The sequence below is a fragment of the Podarcis bocagei genome (genome assembly GCF_964188305.1).
Source record: "Podarcis bocagei genome assembly, chromosome: 16".
NCBI classification, from domain to species: Eukaryota; Metazoa; Chordata; class Lepidosauria; order Squamata; family Lacertidae; genus Podarcis; species Podarcis bocagei.
In genome coordinates, this window is record NC_138142.1 from 24,617,284 (window position 1) to 24,639,905 (window position 22,622).

General features: G+C 48.2%; 1 protein-coding gene and 1 long non-coding RNA gene across 2 annotated transcripts in view; one reads left to right on the top strand and one right to left on the bottom strand.

Moving 5' to 3' along the window:
* Positions 1-22,622, top strand: part of ACTN3 (actinin alpha 3) — a 42,731-nt gene that overhangs the window by 16,194 nt on the left and 3,915 nt on the right. Inside the window, exons 2-18 of the mRNA XM_081175264.1 lie at positions 4,479-4,593; positions 4,949-5,068; positions 6,063-6,149; positions 7,262-7,349; positions 9,185-9,263; positions 10,669-10,750; positions 12,028-12,113; positions 13,242-13,334; positions 14,112-14,342; positions 15,074-15,221; positions 16,651-16,801; positions 18,111-18,219; positions 18,323-18,463; positions 19,030-19,212; positions 20,431-20,565; positions 21,374-21,553; positions 22,324-22,470. Coding sequence (XP_081031390.1) covers positions 4,479-4,593; positions 4,949-5,068; positions 6,063-6,149; positions 7,262-7,349; positions 9,185-9,263; positions 10,669-10,750; positions 12,028-12,113; positions 13,242-13,334; positions 14,112-14,342; positions 15,074-15,221; positions 16,651-16,801; positions 18,111-18,219; positions 18,323-18,463; positions 19,030-19,212; positions 20,431-20,565; positions 21,374-21,553; positions 22,324-22,470 — 2,175 coding nt within the window. The remainder of the gene's footprint in view (positions 1-4,478; positions 4,594-4,948; positions 5,069-6,062; positions 6,150-7,261; positions 7,350-9,184; positions 9,264-10,668; positions 10,751-12,027; positions 12,114-13,241; positions 13,335-14,111; positions 14,343-15,073; positions 15,222-16,650; positions 16,802-18,110; positions 18,220-18,322; positions 18,464-19,029; positions 19,213-20,430; positions 20,566-21,373; positions 21,554-22,323; positions 22,471-22,622) is intronic.
* On the bottom strand, positions 539-18,102 carry LOC308576181. Its single transcript, XR_014003131.1, has 3 exons — positions 17,065-18,102; positions 1,987-2,144; positions 539-663 (listed from the first exon to the last, which is right to left on the bottom strand). It is a non-coding gene; the product is annotated as an uncharacterized lncRNA (long non-coding RNA).

Sequence of the window (22,622 nt, forward strand, 5' to 3'; positions counted from 1 at the left end):
GTTAGCCGCTTTGAGACTCCTGAAGGGGAATGATAAACTCTTCTTCTTCTTCTTAACCTGAAGCACTATTTCTGGATTAGTGGAGTCTGTAACCTGAAGCGTATGTAACCTGAATCGTATGTAACCTGAGGTACCACTGTACTTTAAACAGGCCAATTGCCCCTTTCCATGCTCAGCTTACTCCATCCCATTCCCACAAATCTTAACAGAGGAAGGAGTGTAGCTCAGAGCACCTGCTTTGCATGCAAAATGTCGCTGGTTTAATTCCTGGTGTTTTGAGTTTGCGGGAGAGGGTCTGGGTGCTGTAAGTCTCCCTTTCCAAATGTGCAATCCTGTATCTATGGGGGTAGAAGAAAATGCAAGAGAAAGATTGCCAAACCAGTTCCTTCCTCGAGGTAATGACTTTGGCTCCTTGTTAAGCATTGCGATTTAGCATATCCAAATAAGTTGCTCTGTGCCATAGAGCAAATCATTATCATTATTAAGGTTATATATACCCTTCATCAAAAAATCTCAGGGCAGTTCACAGAATAAAATACAAGATAAATCACAAGTAGCCACCTCTCACCTGGCTGGTAGATGGAAGCCAGAGTTCTGAGTGAGAGAGCTGGAAGCTGGAAAAGACATGCCTTGCACTGTGGACTTGGAGCTCCCCCTGGAAACCTAAAGAGGAGAGCAAGATAGGAGTGTTGCTGTGAGACCCTCCACCTTATGCTCAGTTTGTAAAGGTAAAAGTAAAGGGACCCCTGACCATTAGGTCCAGTCGCGGATGACTCTGGGGTTGCAGCGCTCATCTCGCTTTACTGGCCGAGGGAGCCGCCGTTTGTCCACAGACAGCTTCCAGGTCAATTGGCCAGCATGACTAAGCCACTTCTGGTGAACCAGAGCAGCGCATGGAAACGCTGTTTACCTTCCCGTCAGAGCGGTACCTATTTATCTACTTGCACTGTGTGCTTTTGAACTGCTAGGTTGGCAGGAGCAGGGACCAAGCAACGGGAGCTCACCCCATCGCAGGGATTCGAACCACCGACCTTCCGATCAGCAAGCCCTAGGCTCTGTGGTTTAACCCTCAGCGCCACCCGCGTCCCATGCTCAGTTTGTATAGAAGTATAAATAAAACCATGTCTCCTAAAGACACCACAGTCTCCACTGACCCTCATTCCAAGGAAAGTGAACACTGGGTAAGTGCAGGCACCCCTGGAATGTCTTGTTGTTGCTTGGATATTGGGGTGGCATGTAACAGCTGGCATCTCCAAGCAGGGCTGTGACCCTAGGAGGGTCACTGTCAAGTCACTGTAGGCACTGCCAACCTAAACAGACTAATGATCTGACGGGATAAGGCAGCTTCCTGGTTTCTAGCCCTCATGTTGCTGCTTCCAACAAATAAATGGCCCCCAACCTGAAATGTCTGTAAAACAAATCCCAAATTCCATTGCATTTGGGGGGCAGGAAGGATTTGCGGCTGAACCCATTTTTACTATCTAGTGCTTCATGGCCATCTTCTGGTGTTTAGCTGCTCGTTTTTAAAGAAAAAACACAACAGCAGGTTGTAAGGACCATTCTAATGTGGTTTCCACACATTTGCCCGTTCCTCCGGAACTGCCGTCCTTTGTTCATGTGCATTTTTTGGAGAATTCAACGAACAATGAATGCAATTCAAGACCAATTCATAGCGATTCAAATATCAGAAACAGGTGCTGAGCACCAGCTGTGTGCCAGCAGACCCCAAACCCTAAAGCTGTTGGAAATGTTGTACTGACTCCCAGTTTCTAGAACAGATGGAGATATATATATTTTTTCCAGAGGTGCCACATATCAGTAGTGCATAGGGTCATAAGCAAAAATAGGTGGAGCAAGAGTACATTTCACATGTGTACAGCAGGGTAGCTTCTAACAACACACTTCCCCCACTCTCTCCCTCATCTAGGCAAACAATGAGCATTGTCAGAGCTCAAGGACACATTCCAGCCAGGCATAAACACTCACCGAGGGTGCAAAGCAGAGCTGGTGGGGTGCATGGGTTGGGGGAGAAGGGGTGCGGTCTGAGGCAAGACTCTTGGGTTACTGCCTTACAGGGTTGTTGTGGAGATTAATTGTGGAGGGAGAGAACCACGTGCACCACTCTGAGCTCCTTGAAGAAAATGCTGGAATGTAAACGCAATTAATAAAATAACAATAAATAGGGGAGAAGTTGGGAGGGCTGCATTTGGCCCCTGACCCCAAGGGTTCCCATCTCAAACCGCTGCTCAGTTCAGATTTTCCAGAGTCTGTTCTGTCTGTTTGTTGGACGCGTAATTCTACAGGCCTGCCTGAGTTACATGCACACACAAATGTGTATACAGTATCGGCTATATGCCAGGTTAATCGCCATTGCTTCTCCCAAAGGATTCTGGGAATTGTTTAAATGGGGGGGGGGGAGTTTCCCCTAACCCCATTGCTACCACTGTGGGCCCCACAATATCCTTGGACTGAGGAGACCTTTGAAGTGTAGTCAGTCCCTAGGTAAGAGTTTCAAGGGAGTGCACACAAGGTAATGCGGAGAAAGGGGTTCAGTGTCCTCACCCGAACACCCATTTTAATCTGAAACTGAACCCAGAACCAGGCAGTCACACAAAGCAACAAATGTGGCTGCCCTCTCGCTTCCAGGTATGTGTTTGTTCAGATTGTTCGGCGTATTGACCTTTTTAGGCAAAAGGCCCACTCAAGGCGGCTTACGATACAGTAATGTAAAATGAGACAACAAAACAAAATGCAGCAACAATTGATCCAATTGCCAGCTGGAGCTGCTTGTTGTGACATCTCGCCATGTGCCTGCCATCGCCACGTCCTGCACTGTACGCTCTCTGCTGTACATAAGCTCAGTGCCCTGGGATGGTCAGGAAACACTGCTCTTCCCCCATCCTTCCCATTCTGTTGGCGCCAGGTGGCTGGCCATAAATATATTCTGCAGACTCAGGGCATTGCATGAAACTTGCTTCATTGCAGGCACCTTGAGGGCCAGGTCTAAATTTGGCCAGGCACCGGGGTGGGAGGCAGGGGAGCTGAGATCAGGATGCTGTGGAATGAACTGAAGGCAATGTATGATCCCATATGCTCCAATTGGACCTGTTTAGCCATATTTCACACACAGAGAGGCACATACCCACTTCTTCTCCAAAAACAAGGAACTCCCAGCCAGTCACCTGCTTCCCCGAATAGCTAGATGTATTTATTTTTTACCATGATTTAGAAACCAGTCACCCAGGATGTGCTAGTCTCATAGCGGTGTTGGTTTAACACCTGCCTGCCAAGTATAAATGCCGTGTACAGTATCTTTATTTGAATGATCGCATGCCCTCCAACATTTCTATGATGAAAATGGAGATGTCCTATTCCATCACCATCACCATCATTTTATGATTTATACCCTGCCCATGTGACTGGGTTGCCCCAGCCACTCTGGGCAGCTTTCAACATATATAAAAAACAATAAAACATTAAACATTTAAAAAAATATTTCCTATACAGGGCTTCTTTCTTGTAATGTTTGTATAGTTACTCATTTCGCTGGCTCATACCTTCCAACATTTACCTGATGAAAATAAGAACAACCTAAGGAAAGGTGGGGCATGCCAGGATCAACTGGGATGGCTTCTCTAAATCCAGCACTGTCCCTAGAAAACAGGGACACTGGGAGGGTCTGATATCTAGATGTACTTATTTTTTTACCTAGGGCTGCCATACATCCAGGTTTTCCAGACATGTCCAGAAATTTTGCAGGGAAATGGCATCCGGGTGGATTTTCGGCAAATTGGCAAGATGTCTGGAAAACCCAGACACATGAAAGGGGGGTGTTTTGTGTGTGTGTGTGTGTGTGTGTGTGTGAAAATTCAAAAAAGGCCAAAAATAAAAAAGCTCAACAGCATCTCATCCTCACAGCATCTCATCCTCACAATGACCAACCAGATTCCCCCAGGGAAGACCACAAGCACGGCCTGTGTGCAACACTGTTCTCCTTGTATTGGAGATCCCCAGAAACTGATATGCAGAGGCTGAGCTGCTCTTTAGTTGAATACAACCCTCAGTAATTACGGTGTGCGTGTTTTATTTATTTGTTTAAGGCATGGGTAGACAAACTAAGGCCCAGGGCCAGATCCAGCCCAATCACCTTCTAAATCCGGCCCATGGACGGTCCGGGAATCAGCATGTTTTTACATGAGTATAATGTGTCCTTTTATTTAAAATGCATCTCTGGGTTATTTGTGGGGCATAAGAATTCATTCATTTTTTATTTTTTTTAAAAAATATAGTCCGGCCCCCCACAAGGTCTGAGGGACAGCGGACCGGCCCCCTGCGGAAAAAGTTTTTTGACCCCTGGTTTAAGGCATCTTTGTGCTGCTTAATCATTAGCATTTCAATGCACTCATCATAAAAACAGAGATGGGATGTGTATGGGTATTCGGTGATTCAGCTGACCATTGCCATTGTGTTCCCCACAGACATTCACTGCCTGGTGTAACTCTCACTTGAGGAAGGCAGGAACGCAGATTGAGAACATTGAGGAAGATTTCCGGAATGGCCTGAAGCTCATGCTTCTGCTGGAGGTGATTTCAGGTATTATTAATAAAATAAAATAAAAGCTTTGGGGAGGGTGATGATCTGTGGAGCTGCCCAGGGGCAAGAAATGTGGAGCGGGGAGGTTGAGGCAAAATTTGCAAGCCACAGACACAATAAAAATTTTATCATTTGTTCAACTTCTGCCTAAGACTCCAAATCACCAAGTGGCAGGATCTGCTACATTTAGTTGAAGTTAGCAATAGGTCTGTTGCAACCTCCTTTGTGATGTTTCATTTTGAAATCTTTAAGATAATATATTAGTTTCCTGTTGATGGTGTTGCTTTGAACGAATACTTTATATTTGACTCTCCCTCGTCCTCCATCTTCCCTCCTCTTCCTCTTCTCCCCAAAGGTGAAAGGTTGCCAAAGCCAGATAAAGGGAAGATGCGCTTCCACAAGATCGCCAATGTCAACAAGGCACTAGACTTCATCGCCAGCAAGGGGGTCAAGCTGGTATCTATTGGTGCTGAGGGTGAGTGTTTTGTTTGGGAACTCATTCCAGAGGGCTGGAGATGTAACACTAAAAGCCTGGTTTGTAGTGCATGCTAAGCACATCTCTGGGGCGTGCGGTGCTCTAAGAGCCAGGAGTAGCCAACATGGTGCTATCCAGATGTTGTTTTCCAACTCCCATCATCCCCAGCCAGCACGGCCAATGATCATGGATGCTGAAGAACAGGTGTGCATGGGGATGAGGTCGTTCCTCAGGTTAAGCTGTTAAGGGCTTTAAATGTAAAAGTGAAAGCTTGAACAGCATATTGGCAACCAGTACAGCCCTCTGAGCAGATGGATGTCCCACTCAACAATGCTACCTTTATAGGTTAAAGTAAATTGCAAGGTCCCCTTCAAAGATCTGTACTAGAACTGGTACGATTTAGCTTATTCATAAACAATCTGGAGTCAGGGTGAGCAATGGGTAAAGGAGTGGATAGTACCAAATTATTCAGCCTGGCAAAACTCAGGCTGCCAAGAGCTCCTGAAGGATGCAGGCAAATGGACCACAAGAAGGCAGCCAAAACAAAATTAGGATCAGTAAATAAAATGCATTGGAGCAATGAAATCCCGACATAACATTTACATGGACAGGGGCTGAACTGGCTGTATAACTCCTGCATGTTGCTTGCTTCCAGCAACTGATATTCAGAGATACACTTTATCTGAACTTGGAGGCTCAGTTTAGCTATCATTGCTGCTAACAGAGCCACAGATAGGCCTCCTCCTGAATTTGCTTTAGTTGTTGGGTCTCTGGGCCCAAAAGTGGTACATAAATAAGCCCAAGAATTACTGAATCCAGACTTGCTCTCCAGATGTTTTGGACAGACATCCTTCCCCAGTTTGTGCCCCCACAGAAGGAGATTATATCTCCAAACATGTTTGGAATCCCTTTGGTGAAAATCCATGTCTCATTTGTGCAGTTTTGTTGACACTGTGGTTCTCTAAGCTCCCTCCATCCCCTCCTTCTTTTCCAGAAATCGTGGATGGGAACCTGAAGATGACTCTGGGCATGATCTGGACAATCATACTTCGATTTGCCATCCAGGACATCTCGGTGGAAGGTGAACACAAGGGCACACAAGCCCCTCGCGGCATCCCGGTCTGCTTTTTTTAAGGGAAGAGCTGTTGGCTCGCTTGCCACCTGGGTTCAGTCCCCAGTGGCATCTGCCAGTCAGTGTAGACAATACTAAGCCAGACAGACCAAGGGTCTAACTCAGTACAATGCAGCTTCCTATTTTCCTAGGACCCAAGTGGAAGAGGGAACAGGACCAGCTTAGAGTCTCATAGCCCTTTTTGCCATGCTCCTCACTGCCCTTTCCCTTGTCCTCTTCTTTCTGACTGCAATATGCGCTGCTGCCCAGAGGGAGCAAGCAGGGAAGGTAGAGACAGTGGCTTCTGCTTCTCTCACTCTGGCCTCTGCTCAGAAAAGGGAGCAACACCCAGGCAGATCAGCAACCAGGCCAGAATGGGGAGCCTGCTAACTCTGGAGTGCCCCCCCCCGGCAGCTGACCAACAATGACAGTCTTTGGTGCTGGTCTCCCCACCCCCTCAATTGCAGAAGGCCCCAAAGCTCAACTCCCAGCACCACCAGTTAAATCTGCCATGTGTCAGGTGATGGGAAAGGGTGTCCTTTGCTGGGAATCCTGAAAAGCCACTGGCAATGGGAATGGGCCGCCCTGCAATAGGTGGGCAGGCTGGCATGGCTTAGTGGTGCTGGAGCAAGTGCATTGCAGGAAGGTGTAATGATGGGAAAGAAGAAGAAGAAGAGTTTGGATTTGATATCCCACTTTATCACTACCCTAAGGAGTCTCAAAGCGGCTAACAATCTCCTTTCCCTTCCTCCCCCACAACAAACACTCTGTGAGGTGAGTGGGGCTGAGAGACTTCTGAGAAGTGTGACTAGCCCAAGGTCACCCAGCAGCTGCATGTGGAGGAGCGGAGACACAAACCTGGTTCCCCAGATTACGAGTCCACCGCTCTGAACCACACTGGCTGAGACTTTCGCTGAGACTTTGGAGAGTTGCTGTCAGTCGATAGTAGAAAATGCCATCTACTCTGAGCGGACAAGAGTAGGCAAGAGCCAGTGTCCCTGCCGGGCATCAAGGGAACTCTTGGGTCTTAGCCAGCGCAGAGGGTCCATTGCCTGAGCCTTCCTTCCTTCCTTCCTTTCCAGAAACCTCAGCCAAGGAGGGGCTGCTGCTGTGGTGCCAGAGGAAGACTGCTCCCTACCGCAATGTCAACGTGCAAAACTTCCACATCAGGTATAAAGCAAGGGAGGGGGAGGGGGGTCACACACAATTTGAGCTGCATTAATTGTTTGCTACACGCTTACAAGTGCACAGGCTGTGCATAGCAAAAGAGGGTTTGGAGCGACAAGATTTCTACGCAGCCAGGATACAAGAAGATGAGGAGGAATAAGAAGAATAGAATCATAGGATTGTAGAGTTGGAAGGTATGCCAAGGGTCATCTAGTCCAACCCCCTGCGATGCGAGGATCTCAGCCAAAGCATCACTGGCAGGTGCTTTTATTTGACAAATAAAACTATGGCTAATGGTTTTTGTTAGTTTGTTGAATTGGATTTCTTGCCCACCCTTCCCAGGGCGGCTTACAGCAATAAAACACATAACTATGAAACAAATACAATAGTTACAATGGCAGAACAAGAAAAAGTGTAAAATAATTCAAATGAAAAGCAATTCTGTATATAAACAAACCCAAATATTTTAAAAACCCTTCCATATATAAAAACAGAGCTAAGGCAGCAGAGCCATGGGACTCTTAATCTCAGGGCTGAGGGTTCAAACCCCACATTGGGCAAAAAGATTCCTGCCTTGCAGGGGGTTGGACTAGATGACCCTCGTGGTCCCTTCCAGCTCTACAATTCTATGATTCTATGGCACTTGCCTGATAGGTTAATGGGAGGGGGGTGTTGCAGGGATTAAATGAGGAGGCGGACCATCTGCAATACCCTGAGCTCCTCAGGTGAAAAATGCCGGATAAAAATGCAACAAAATTAATAAATAAACTTTCTGTTTGCCAAAGACAGAATTCCCTAAAGGAAAACGGGGTGGGATTGTGGGGGGGGGGGCAGTCAGGGCTTTGTCCCTGGTTCCATTCAGTGTGAGGAGCCTCCCCCAGTTCCCAGTTCTGCCTGCTTTGAGGCAAAAGAGCTTTTGCAGAACCCCAACTCTGCAATAGGGATATTTAAACATAAATAAATACACCTACCAGCTGGATTCAGCATTTGTTTGCCTGACTGTTGGCTTGAAACTGATGCAGCACAGCTCCCTGGCATGGAGGAACAACACCAGAGCTGGGTGCCAAAAGGGACTTAGCTCCTGGGCTAATTTCCTGCAACCAGCCTCCTCTGCCAAGAGGGCAACAGGGCCAATGTTCCTGCAGGAAGAAGGAAGCCAGTTCTGGCCAGGGGGCCCCCTTGCTCAGCCCGAGGGCCACATTCCTTTCAGGGCAACCTTCTGAGGGCCATGTAGGGCAGACCCAGAGGCAAATGTGGCTGGAGCATTGGATGAATATTCTTATTATTAAAATTTCTATGCCGCCTTTGATCTGAGGGCGGTTTACAACATATATTTTTAAAAATGCATAACATAATGACAAAGAAAAACAGTGTCCTCTTCCTACAGCTTAAAAAAGACCATTGATTGTTTAATTAGCCAAAGGCATAGGAGAAGAAGAAAGTTTTTGCCTGGTGCCTAAAGATATGTAGGGACACATTTCAGCCAGGCAAAAGCATCCCAGGAAGGCGCAAAGCAGGCCTGTTGAGGGACGTGGTTTGGGGAGAGTTCCCAGGGCCGCATAGAGAGGCCTGGAGGGCCGCATCTGTTCCCTGAGCCTGAGGTTCCACTCCTCTCTATGGACTAGATTTGCTCCTTCCGCAATGTCTGCTTCTGTTCCTCCCTTTTCCTCTTCATTTGCACCCTGTGCCTTTCCATACCTGTATGGGGCAGCCGCCATTTCTCTGACAAAGGATGTTGGACCAAAGCTGGAGGCCACCCAGACCCAGCTGAAGAGACCCAGGACTCACTCATTCACTCTTTCCCTCTTCTCTCTCCATGCCCATGTGCTGCCCACCAGCTGGAAGGATGGCCTGGCACTCTGCGCCCTGATCCACAGGCACCGCCCTGACCTCATTGACTACGCCAAGCTCAGAAAGGTACTGTCTTCCTCTTGCGTCTTCCTGGCTGTGCCCATTCCTTTCAGGCTCTCTGCTTGCGATCTCTGCGGTGTCTGCTGACATCTTTGTCCTTGAGTCAACCTGTGATTTCCAGTACCCGCCCCCCTGCCCCGCCAATCACCCAGCTAGAGCAAATAGGACTCTCCTTGTGGCGCTCATTGCCAGCAATCTGACCCCTGTGTGTCTGGGCCCAAAGACCCACTGCTTCGTCCCTGTCCACCATTATGGTGGGCATTTTGCTAAGGGTGGGCATTTTGCTAAGGGTGTAGCTCAGTGGCTGAGAGTCTGCTTTGCATGCAGAAGATTGTAGGTTCTTGTTGGTAGTCCTTTATGTTGGTCGTCGAATCTCGAAGGAGTTCTATCCCCATCAAACCAGGTTCTCTTCCCACCAGAGTATTTAAGAACAACTGCTGCAAAAGTTCCACAGGCCATGCATCTTCAGAGTCAGAGTGGGGGCCCCAATCATATTTCTTCTTTATTTTAAGTTCCTGTATTCCATATACTCCAGGGGCCTCCTCCTTCGTCTTTTGCATCTTTCGCAGATTTGTAATCGATGTGATCCAAAAGTCTCCTTGCTTATACTCCACTAGTGTAAGCTTCTGGTTGGTACTTTCCATCTTTACTTTCTGAAAGAGACTTGAAAGCCTCGGATGTGAGGAATCCAGGCTAAGAACTGTTATTTTGGACACGTATTGGGGAAGGGACAAAAACCGGGGATGGGAGGGAGGGAAGAATAGAACTTTAAAAACACTTATGACTTTTGGGTTTAGTTAATATGACTTTTATCTAATACAAAATGGGAAATCGATGGAAGGGAATTTGAGTCCAACTTAGGAAAAAACTTATTTTTCATAAAAGATGTAATATTAAGATGGTAAAGAGGAGAAATAATAACTTGCTGACAAAATTATGGGAATTGGGATGCATGAAGGGGGGTGGGGGGAAGTCAAGGAACAAGGTTAAGAAAGTAGGATTTTCTGAAATTATACATGTTTTTGTCTTTGTCTTTTTTGTGTGTGTCATGTTTTTATAAAAGGTGAAAAACCAATAAAAATTGCTTTAAAAAAAAAGAAGAAGATTGTAGGTTCAGTTCTTGGTGTCACCAGTTTAACAGATGAGGTAGAAACGGGGAAGACCCTTCTCTGCTCAAGACCCTGGAGAGCTGCCGCCTATCAGAGGAGATGGAGACTGGTCTTGATAGATAGAGTCTCAGCAGCACAAAGCAGCTTCTCATACCTGTAGCAAGTTCAGCATGAGCAGCAATAAGTAGTGTCTCAGTTAGGAGCTGTCCACCTTCTGACTCATCCTCACCTGTAACCCTGCCAGCTACTCCCTGCCATGGTGTAGCGATTCGTTCTGAGCAACTGTGTCTGTCTGTCCACAGGATGACCCCATTGGGAATCTCAACACAGCCTTTGAGGTGGCTGAGAAGTATCTGGATATCCCTAAGATGCTGGATGCAGAAGGTGAGGAGCCAGGCACCGTGTGTGTGTTTGTGTTTGAGTGAGAGAGTTGGAAGAGACCCTGAGGATCCTCTAGTCCACAGTTTCAAAAACCTGGGTCGCAAGCTGTTTTTGGACTACAACTCCCATCATCCTTAGCTAGCAGGACCAATGGTCGGAGATTATGGGAACTGTGGTCCAAAAGCAGCTGGATACCCAAGTCTGGGAAACCCTGCTCTAATCCAACCCCCTGCAATGCCGGAATATGCAGGAATATGTCCCATATGGGAATCAAACCTGAAACCTTGGTGTTATCAGCAGCATGCTCTAACCAACAGAGAGAGAGAGAGTTTAGGGATGAAGGGTGATGAAATGGGTCTGAAGTGGGATAAGCACCTGTCTTTTGTAAGGGAGGCAAATCAGCCTCCCAAAGGGCCCAAGAGCAAATTAAGACTTATCTTCCCCAGACCCATCTGCTATGCCAAACCCCCCTCTGGTTTCTGCTGGACCTGCTTGCAAGCCACAGGCCAGGTAGCCTTCTTCTGAAGTGCCTGCTCTATTTTTAAAAATTTTTGGTAAAGTTTTTTTATTTTATTTTATCATATATATAAAACAGAGAGAGTAGTTATAGCAGCAGATGAAAATTATAAGTTGAGAAACAAGACCATAAAATAAGCACATAAAATAAGTGCTGTTACACATGGGTTAAGTAACCAAGCCCAAGTCATGATAGAAAAAAGTGAAAATTAAAGTTGTATTCTCGTAAAGTGCTGTTTTATATTAGTGCCATTTGATTGCCAAGTATTGTCCCAGATTTGTCAGGCTTTTGATAAGGGTTGTCATTAAAATGATGCCAAATCATATAAAAAGCATCTGAAAGTGAGCATAGAATCACAGAATTGTAGAGTTAGAAGGGACCACAAGAGTCATCTAGTCCAACCCTCTGCAATGCAGGGATCTTTCTCCCAGCTTGGGGCTCGAACCTACAACCCTTAGCTTAAGTCTCAGCTCTACCAACTGAGCTCTCTTGCCCTTGTCGAAATATCAAATTAAGAGTGATTTTTCTCCATTGTAGCTGTATTCCAGAGCGAGTGGTACCTAGCGTTCAGTGTAAGATTTTGGGCTGTTTTCCTTTGAATTGTAATTACCATTTTGAACTGCCAGGGTTGTATTTAAGACCAATTCTCTTGGCAATGTATCCCCATTTGCGCCATCAATATAATTCAGCAGCATTAACGAGTAGCCCTCTCTACTGAGCGCCTCGCTGCTCTCCTCCTTCAGCTTTTGTCTTCTTCCCACAGATATTGTCAACACCCCCAAACCGGACGAGAAAGCCATCATGACCTACGTCTCCTGCTTCTACCACGCCTTTGCAGGGGCAGAGCAGGTAAGCAAAAAGAAGCGGTAGCAGCATTTCCCCCTGGGTCTACATATCTGCAGCAGAGAACTATGCTAGCCCAGTTCCTTCTTCCTTTTAGAATCATTGAATTGGGGATCTTCTATGACAACCCACTGCTCAGTGCAGGATGCATCTAAAGCATCCCTAACAGGCCGCCATCAAGACACAGCATAACTGCCTCCAGCAAAGGAGAGCTCACCCTCTCTCAAGGCAGCCTGCATTAGTGGTTGGACAGCTATTACTCTTAGGAAATTTATATCGAAGTTTGCTTGAAATCTACTTCGCTGAATTTTTTACCCATTGGTTCCAGTCTTGCCTTCTGGAGCCAAAGATGATGGTATTGATGGATTTAATGGTGGTGGTAGCAGTTTGAGCTACAGACCACAAACATGAGACAAAATATTTGATTATCAAGACAGCTTGGGGAAAGGTTAGGGCTCTATGAAAGAGCATCTGCTTGGCATGCAGAAGGTCCTGAGTTTAATCCCCGGCATCTCCATGTGTGGCTGGGAGAGTCCCCTGCCTGAAACCTTAGAGAGCTGCTGCCAGTCAGTGTAGGTAATACTGAGCTAGGTGAACACAGTATAAGGCATCTTCCTGTGTTCTAGCCACAACATATTTATATACATGCACAACAGACCGTGCCTTTTAAAATAAGACTATAGCAAAATCCACAATCAAAAATAGTTTTAAAATAGCAGATGAAAACAATACAGCCAATTATAGAGTCCGAATTAAATAATTTCAATGGGACGTCCCATGTTCTGGATTTCAAGAGCTAATGTCCATCATTTATTTTCTGCTTTCTTCTTTATTACTTCCAAGTTTTCCAATCCTGTTATTGACCATCCTTCCCTCTCAGTCAGTCAGTCGCTGGTATAACTCTCTATCTTGTTTTGTTTAACAATTCTATATTTCTATAATCACATAGGAGGCAAATTTTCGCACCAAGGGAAGTTTTCAAAGCTCTGAATGCCCTGGCATGTCTTTCACTTGATGCCCACCAACTCCCGGTCTAATCTAGATGATCTCTTTATGCTTCCTCCCTGCCCACAGCTCTTTGGTGTTGTTATTGACTATTCCCATTTCTAACCAGCAAGTGCATTTCTCTTCCAGGCTGAGACGGCAGCTAACAGGATCTGCAAGGTGCTTGCTGTCAATCAAGAGAATGAAAAACTGATGCAGGAGTACGAGAAGCTGGCCAGCGAGGTATCTTGAAACTACCCGTGCGGAAGTCCCCCAAAGCAATGCCCCTTTGACATCTCCAGGCCAATACCTTCCTACCAAGAAACAGAGCACTGAACTCAGAAGCTGAATTCCTGGGTTCGGCTCACAGGGCCCAACCTGTCCCAGCATTTAATGCTTGTTTGCTTACTTCCCTTGAAGCTTTCGTGGGTCGGTGGGAGGGGAATCACAGATCCACACTTGCACTGCTGTTGCATCCAAGTTGGGTCATGGCAGCAGCCCAAAGATATGGTAAAAGATTAAGACGTGGGCCCCCAAAATGGTTGTTTGGGCTAAAGGTGGGCTTCTAGGTCTCAAGAGGTTGGCAGTACAGTGGTGCCTAGCAAGACGAAAAGAATCCGTTCTGTGATTCTCTTCGTCTAGCAGTTTTTTCGTCTTGCAAAGCAAGCCCATTGAAGGATTAGCGGATTAGCGCTATTAGCGCTATTAGCGGCTTTTAGCGGCTTTTAGCTGCTTATCTGCTGATCGGATCAGCTGATAAGCGGCTTAGCGGCTTAGAAAAAGAGGGGGGAAAGGGAAAAAAACCAGCAGGAACTCGCAAGACATTGTCGTCTTGCGAAGCAAGCCCATAGGAAATTCGTTTTGCGAAGCACCTCCAAAGCGGAAAACTCTTTCGTCTAGCGAGTTTTTCGTCTTGCGAGGCATTCGTCTTGCGGGGCACCACTGTATACAGGACAGCATGTCTCGATTCCGCAGCCCCAAACAGCCAACTAAGGCCACCTTCTGTTTCTTCCCGGTCAGCTCCTGGAATGGATCCGGCGCACCATCCCATGGCTGGAGAACCGCGTGCCAGAGAAGAGCATGAGCGCCATGCAGCGCAAGCTGGAGGACTTCCGGGACTACCGGCGCGTGCACAAGCCCCCCCGCGTGCAGGAGAAATGCCAGCTGGAGATCAACTTCAACACTTTGCAGACAAAACTGCGCCTCAGCAACCGCCCGGCCTTCATGCCCTCCGAGGGGAAGATGGTCTCTGTAAGTCACAGGGTGGCAGGTGGGCATAGGGCAGGTGGGGGGGATGAGAAACAAAGCTCCCCAGAAGATGGCTGAAATAAAACCATCCTTGCTTGCCAGTCTAAAAAAGCAAAAGCAGTGACAGGGCCAGTCTTCCCTTGGGAGGCTGTTCCAAGTGAAAGCTAGTCAATTGGATCTTAATTAAGCTTGGGGGTCCCAATGGAGACAGTAAACTGTGTCCAAGTGTGTCCAACTATGTGGAAAGTGGTTTGAGGTGGTTCCCAACAAAGCAGGCAAAAACTTGGCTCACGAGGGAAGGGAAAGTTAAGAATCAGGCCCAGGGGCCAGATCCAGTTCCCTACCCTGCTCTGCACAAGCAGGTATTGTAAGGTTTTGAAACATTTCTGTTTAACAGAGGCTAAAAATTGGGGTGAGTGCACACACTCCTGGTCCCCAACCAGGTGTCCATTGAGCCAGGGGGTGTCAAGAGTGGGCACAGATGTGCCTGTAGGCTATGAGCCCAAGTGCCAGGGAGGATCTCTTTCCCAGGTTTCTGCCTGGGCACCAGCTCCTGGTGGGCACAGCTGCCACTTCGAGGGGAGAGTCGAATAGCTGTAGAGTTGGAAGGGACCGTGAGGGTTCATCCAGTCCAACTTCCTGCAATTCAGGACTCGAACCCACGACCCTGAGATTAAGGAGCCTCATGCTCTACCAACTGAGCTAGGCTGAAGCTGCCCTGTGTTTGCCTGCAGGATATTGCAAATGCCTGGAAGGGGCTGGAGCAGGTTGAGAAAGGCTATGAGGAATGGCTGCTGACCGAGATCAGGCGCCTGGAGCGCCTGGACCACCTGGCTGAGAAATTTAAGCAGAAAGCCACCCTGCACGAGACCTGGACCAGAGGTAACCTGCCCGCAATTGAGCCCCTCCCTCTATTCCAGGGGCAGGAAACTGCTTTTATATCAAGGGTTCCGTTCCCTTGGGGAAAACTTTTTGGAACTACATGCCAGGGGTAGGTGGGGCCAAAAGTAGGCGGGGCCAAAAGTAGGCGGGGCCAGAGCTTTCTGCCTCCCAATCCACTATCCTCCCCCATACATTCTCTTTCACGGGTTTTTTAAGCCTAATTATGGGTAGATTTTCAGGACAATAGTGTTGAAGTAAGGGTAGCGAAAACACAGCTAAGAAGCTCGAATCGTATATATGACTGACTCCCTTCTTTGGAAATTAAACCAATGCCCAGACTTGAACATTCAAAAGCTTCCCCTGCAGATAATTATACAGATAAATTAAAACATAATGTTTTCAGTTAGGCCACGCCTTGCAGCTCCTATGAGAGATTCCAACTTTTTGCCTTCTCCTGCAGCTTTGCTCCCTTTTCTTTCAAGCAGAGAAGAAGCGCTCCAACCCTCTATTCCAGTGTTTCCCAACCACTGTTCCGCGGCACACTAGTGTGCCGCGAGATGTTGCCTGGTGTGCCGCGAGATGTTGCCTGGAGGGAGGCGGGCGAGTCGGGCGGCGAGAGGCGGGGCGGCGGCGGCGAGGAGAGGCCGCCCAGCGCGGGGCTCTCGCCGTCTGGCTGCCTGCGAGCTCGGCGGGCAGCGCCTCCGTCCGCAGCGCCCGCCTCGCGGCTCTCATTCCCTGCCCCTGCCAAAGCTCACCCAGCCAAGCCGCGCTCTCCTTCCTGCCTCGCTTTGCTGCCTCCTCCCCCCCCCCACCCCCAAAGCTTGGAGGTTCCCCGGCAAGGGGGAGGGGAAAAAATTGAAACTTACACTTTCGTGCGTCCCTCCCGGCGTGACGCTGCGCGCTGACGTCACGGGGCTGTAATGGTGGTGTGCCTCGAGATTTTTTTCATCAAACAAGTGTGCCTTTGCCCAAAAAAGGTTGGGAAACACTGCTCTATTCAACTTAGCAGTGTTCACATTGGATTCTAAAACACAATAATCTTGCTTCACATAAAACAGAGCCTCTCCTTCACTAGATACCTCCAATGTGATCAGTGTTAGCCAATCTCATAATAAATACTAGAGCGCTCTAGAATCCAGTTACCAAACAATCAAATTTAATCACATGGTAATAAATTACGGTACTTAATGAGTAGTGGCAGGATTCACCTACCTCTTCCCAAAAGTTAGTGAAAGGTTCTCTTTCACTCCTTTTGGGGGAGCAGGAGGTCTGTGGGGGAGGGTTGGGGCCTAAGAGGAGAGGTCACAGGACAGATCCAAAGGCGGAGATCCCCTCTCCTCCTGTGCCCATCCCACTCTTCATATTCCACTCTTCGTTGCTCTGCTCCTGGCCCAGCCTCTCACCCCAGCTCTGCTTCCTCCCACCGCAGGGAAGGAGGAGATGCTCTCACAGAAGGACTACGAATCGGCATCTCTGTATGAGATCAGAGCCCTGATGCGCAAGCACGAGGCCTTTGAAAGCGACTTGGCCGCCCACCAGGACCGTGTGGAGCAGATCGCAGCCATCGCGCAGGAACTCAAGTGGGTGCCGAGGAGAGAGAACATTGCCCTTTCTCCCTTGAGATGAAAGTTGGGTGCTAGTCGAGGGGTCCTGGCTGCTCCCACTTCAACCCTTGGCCACCACCCCCAACCTCTCACTTCCTGAAGGCTGGAGGTTCATGGCTTAGTTCTCGTGTAGGACTGGGGCAGCAATAGCTCTATTGCATGTCTGTCAGAATCCCAGGGATGCCTGATTTCACTGGGGTGGAAGGGAAAGGAGAGGAAAACTCCAAATCTTGACTCACCTAAGAAAAGCCCATCTGTCCCAGCATCTGGTTCTCACAGAGGCCAATCAGATGTCTCTTTGAGGAAGCCTGCATGAGCACAGCAGAAACTCTCTCCACTTGTTGTACCCAGGACTATTTTTCTAGAAAAAGAGGTGCTGGAACTCAACATGAACACCTTTCTTGTTCTCTTATAATGGCAATGGTGTCCATCTTAGAGGTACCAGAACTGAGTTCTGGAGAATTGCAGCTGAAAAAAGTCCTGGTTATACCCAGCAACCAAATGCGCTGGGTTCCACCCAACTTTGGGGGACCCTGGCAAGCATATGTGACGTCATATAGTGGGAGGAGACCAGTTGCAGCCGCAGGTAGACCTGGCAGGGCCTGTCGTAGCTGTGGGAAGGCCCGGCGGAGCCCACTGCAAATCACAGAATATTGTGGGAGTCCAGCCCCCTCCTTGAAAATGGGGGGGGGCTCAGCCCCCTGACCCAGATGACACCCCTGCCAGCAACTAGTATTTGAAAGGCCATCAACAAAAACTCCTGTGATTGTGAGGATCTGTTAAGAAAGGTTGACTCTTTGTGGAGTTTTAACTTCAACAGGTGTCTCCTCTTTTCAACTTCTCATACCAATCCTTTTTCGGTGAATTTTGGGAAGAGCTGCAAGAATTTAAAAAGAGAGTCTTTGGAGGGCCTCCAGAGGTCCCTCATCCTTCTCTTAAAGGACTGCCGAGATTCTCAGGTTGCAAAATGCTTGTCTTGCCAGCCCCACAAATGTTCATGCCTCCTTGGCCTTTTTTAATTTCACTATTGTTCTCCATTGAAAGACAACCTTGGTGTGAGCAATAATGGGTTCTACGCTTAAAGTGGTCACATAGTTTTCCTGTTGCATGGCCTTTGGGTGGCTGATTTCCCATTTGTCGCGGTCCCTTGGCTGGGGAGAAGTCAGCCTCCTCTTGTGGGTGGGTGATTGGGAAAGGAAAGGTGTCCATTCTGATGCTTTCCTGTGGGTGGGGAAGCCCATAGCCTCAGCTATGCACCCCTAATCCTTGTGGCCCATCACTACAGTGAGCTGGACTACCACGACGCAGCCTCTGTGAACTCCCGCTGCCAGGCCATCTGTGACCAGTGGGACACCCTGGGGACACTCACTCAGAAGAGGAGAGATGCCCTGGAGGTGAGGAAAGGGGCGCTGGCAGGATTTGGTCCCTTCTTCTTCGGTATGAGGGAGGTGACTTTATTCTCTGATCCTCACCTTCTTTCCTCTCCTTGCCACCCAGCGTGTGGAGAAGCTGCTGGAGACCATTGACCAGCTGTACCTGGAGTTCGCCAAGAGAGCTGCCCCCTTCAACAACTGGATGGATGGGGCCATCGAGGACCTTCAGGACATGTTCATTGTGCACAGCATTGAAGAGATCCAGGTGAGGCGCATCAGCAGGGCCAAATGCTTCTTGAGAACTCCAAGCAATTACATTGGGCCTGAAATTAGAGCTGGAGAAGGTACAGCACAGGTCAACAAGGGATGCTGGAAGCAACTTCATGTTGGGGGGGGGGAAAGGCTTCTTAGCTATGATGGAGGAGGAACATGATACAGGTTTATAACAGTATGAATCATGCTGAGAGTGAGAGCTATCCAACATGGATGGCTTTAAAAGAGGATTAGACAAATTAATGGAGGAGAAAGTTATTGATGGATGACTGTATTCTACCGCCACTGAATACCTGTTGTTGGGAATCACAGTTGAGCAGGGTGCCAATGCATGTGTGTCCAGATGGCCAACAAGTTTTCTGGAGGCACCTGGTTGGCCACTGGGACAACAGGAAGCTGGACCAGGTGGGCTGTGAGCCTGATCCAGGAGGCTCGCCTCATGTTCTTACAAAGAGCAATAGATTTATGCAAAGCAAAAGGAAGTAGAGAGCTCATTTCCTTCTGCCTGCTGTACTCACCTGGACAGCAACTAACTTTCACCCCTTCCTCCTGGAGCAGAGCCTGATTACAGCCCATGAGCAGTTCAAAGCCACCCTGCCTGAGGCTGACAAGGAGCGCATGGCCATCCTGGGCATCCAGAACGAGATCCAGAAGATTGCGCAGACCTACGGCATCAAGCTGTCGGGCTTGAACCCTTACACCAACCTCTCGCATCTCGACATCGCCAACAAGTGGGACAGGGTGAGAGCATCCTTTTAAGAAACCAGCCCCATGGTGTGTCTGCGGGAGCTGTGTGAGGGTCTTGGGCAAAGGCTATTGCTGGTTCGGGTCACCCCCAAGGTGCTGTGCTCCTCCCTGACTCCTTGGGATACTGTCTTTGCTCCCTTGCTTGTGCTCCCCCTCTCAAAAGACACAGGAGACATCCAGATGGGGTGTGTGGCTATGGGACACGGAAGCTATATACCTCCTCCAGGATCAAAAGTAATGCAACTGGGGAATGGTGGCAGGAGAGGGATAGCCACTCTGGGCGGCTCCCAACAAAAAATAGTAAAAACACAATACAACATCAAACACTAAAAACTTCCTGCTTGCCTGCTTCCCATGGGGGCATCTAGGATGCTGGACTAGATGGGGCCTTTTTAGTTTGCAGGTCTTACCTGGTGTTCTTATGGGGGACCTGAGCAGACATCCTCCCCTCTGCCAGCTCCAGATTGTTTTCTAGAGAGGAATGGAAAGTCCACTGCCAAGGCACAGACCCATCCCCCGTTTGTTTATAAAATGATTTACAAAATGCCAACTCATTAAAAAGATATGTTAAAATCATTAAAGAATAATAAAATGAAGAACAAGTGCCCAACAGTGCAGAAAATTAATTCTCCAACAAAGCTTAGCAAGCAATCCATGTTTTCAGCAAGGGATGAAATATCAGAATTGTAGCTGCCTGTCCAGTTTCAGGAGGGTGTTTTCCAAATCTCTGGGGCCTTGGCTGATGCAGAAGCTAAACAATGCTGCGGTCCTTCATCCCTGATTCAATAAGTGACAATAAGTCAAGAGCTCCTCTTTCCAGGAGTAGCTGATTAATTCACTGAGCCTCTAAACCAGATGTGGGGAACCTGTCAGGCCCTCCAGCTGTCATTGGACTCCAACTCCTATCAGCCATAGTCAGCATGGCCAGTGATGATGGGAACTGTAGTGCAACCACATCTGGAGGGCTTTCAGGTCCCCTACCCTAAACAAATGCCAAGAAGAGGAACATCTGGAGGTTCTCCAGCTGCCTTGATGCATGTGCTTTGGAAGTCCTGCTTTCATCCTAGGCAGGAAAGGCTCTAAGTGAGGGGGCAGAGTGCCTCCTGTCCTCCCAGGACTACACCCAACACCACACCAACCCACATCTCCCTCCAGTAGGGTCTCTAAACCCCAATACTTATGTGCAGAGTCTCTTTTATCTTGCTTCTCCAGGTGAAGCAGCTGGTCCCACACCGTGATCAAACCCTGCAAGAAGAGCTGGCAAGACAGCAAGCCAATGAACGCCTCCGACGCCAGTTTGCCGCCCAGGCTAACATCATTGGTCCCTGGATCCAGACAAAGATGGAGGTAAGGTCCTCTTCTGCCCCATCCGCCAGGGCAAAATGCCCTCAAGGACCTCAGCTGAGTGGTAGAGCTTTGCATGAAGAAGGTTCTAAGTTCAGTCCCCAGTGGCATCTACTGATAGGACTGGGTGACACTCTGGCCCAAAATCCTTGAGAAATGCTGCTGATCAGCATACAATGCACCAAATATTTGACTCCTTGTATGGCAACTCCTTACCTACGCCCCTATCTACCTACATCCCCTGGGAGAGATTACGAGCTCTGTCTGGTGAGGGGGCTGTCTAGTGGGTTAGAAGCAGGATGGGCATTGGAGCATCAGAGCAGGCTTGAGACTCCAGGATGCTTGGACTGCTTCCCTAAGTCAGAATCTTACTGCTATTTCTTGACCCTTCCACCTTACAACGCTCTGGATGCCACCCATAGGAGGGATCCAACAAATGGCTTTGGAAAGGGTGAAATGGCCCTCTAGGCAACAGGTTATGGCTCCTCTCGTTAGCCAATAAGTGCTGACCAAATGCGGCAGCTCTGTAAAGCTAATGTATAGTGAATCTGTCTTTGCCAGTGACAAACCATCACTTGTAGGGCAGAGATAGTGAACCTGTGCTCCCCCCAGGTGCTTTTGTACAGCAACTTCCACCAGCCTGACTACTGGCCGTGTTCTCTGAGGCCACTAAGAATTGATACCCAGCCACACCTGGGGGGGCTACAGGTTCTCCCAGTGCTGCTGTAGAGGAAGGGTGCCCCATGAGATCAGAGCTAGGTTCTAGGGTCTTAAGCTAACAGGAGGCTTCCCTTCTGCCCTCCCCTGGCAGGAAATCGGCCACATTTCTGTGGACATCAGCGGGTCTCTTGAGGACCAGATGAACCACCTGAAGCAGCATGAGCAGAACATCATCAACTACAAGGCCAACATCGACAAGCTGGAGGGAGACCACCAACTCATCCAAGAGGCCCTCATCTTTGACAACAAGCACACCAGCTACACTATGGAGGTGGGGGGGTCTGCATGTGTGTTGCAGGGGTGGGGGCATTTTCGGAAATAATTCCCGGGTGGGCTGTTAAGATACATAAAAGTCAAACTCCACGATGCATGGGTGTAAAAATAATAACTTTCATATGTTTGTGAAAACCAGCCAACTTAAGACTAGTTGCTTAGTCTTCCAAGTAGCAGCTTGCCTTCCTGCACATAAATATAAGCATTTTGAAGCATGCAAGATTAAAGAACTATATGAGTATTATTATTATATACTGTGGTTTTATATTTGTTGGAAACCACTCAGAGTGGTTGGGGCAACCCAGTCAAATGGGCAGCATATAAATAATACATATAGTAGTAGTTGTAATCTACAAGGAATACCATGAGGAAAATTGGAAATTGAGGCAGATATTTATTCCATGACAATTTGAAATTCGAACTGGAACCTATTTAGTGTGTTGGTAGTCTTATTTGTTGGGGTTGTTTCCTTTCCTTTAATTGTTTTATCTTTCTTTTAGCTCTTAAAAGGCAAAACTGTACAAAGTGTGGGATTGTACCAGGCTGAATTTATTGACAGCATTTTTGCTGATTTGTTGATTTTGCTGATTTTGATTTTCAATAAGTGAATATTAAAAAGGGGGGATAATTCCTGGCTGAACCCCCCCCCCCCAGAATGGATCTCCAGCAAGTAGGTGAAGGATTGGGTGGGTGTGATTGCCCCCCACCTCCTTCCCCAGTGCTTCTGGATCTCATTCTGCAAACCCCACTGTCTTTGACTGTATGCAGCACATCCGGGTGGGCTGGGAACAGCTGCTGACCACCATTGCCCGCACTATCAACGAAGTCGAGAACCAGATTCTGACCCGCGATGCCAAGGGAATCAGCCAGGAACAGATGAACGAGTTCCGGGCCTCCTTCAACCATTTCGACCGGGTAAGGTGGCCTCTTGCAAACCCAGCCCTGACCACTCGCACACTCACCGCCGCTTCTCGCTTGCACACTTCTCCCGAGCTTAATCCAACTGCAAGCCTGCAACAGGCAGCCTCCTGCCAAATTCTTGCCTGCATCTCCAGTTCACGCAGCCC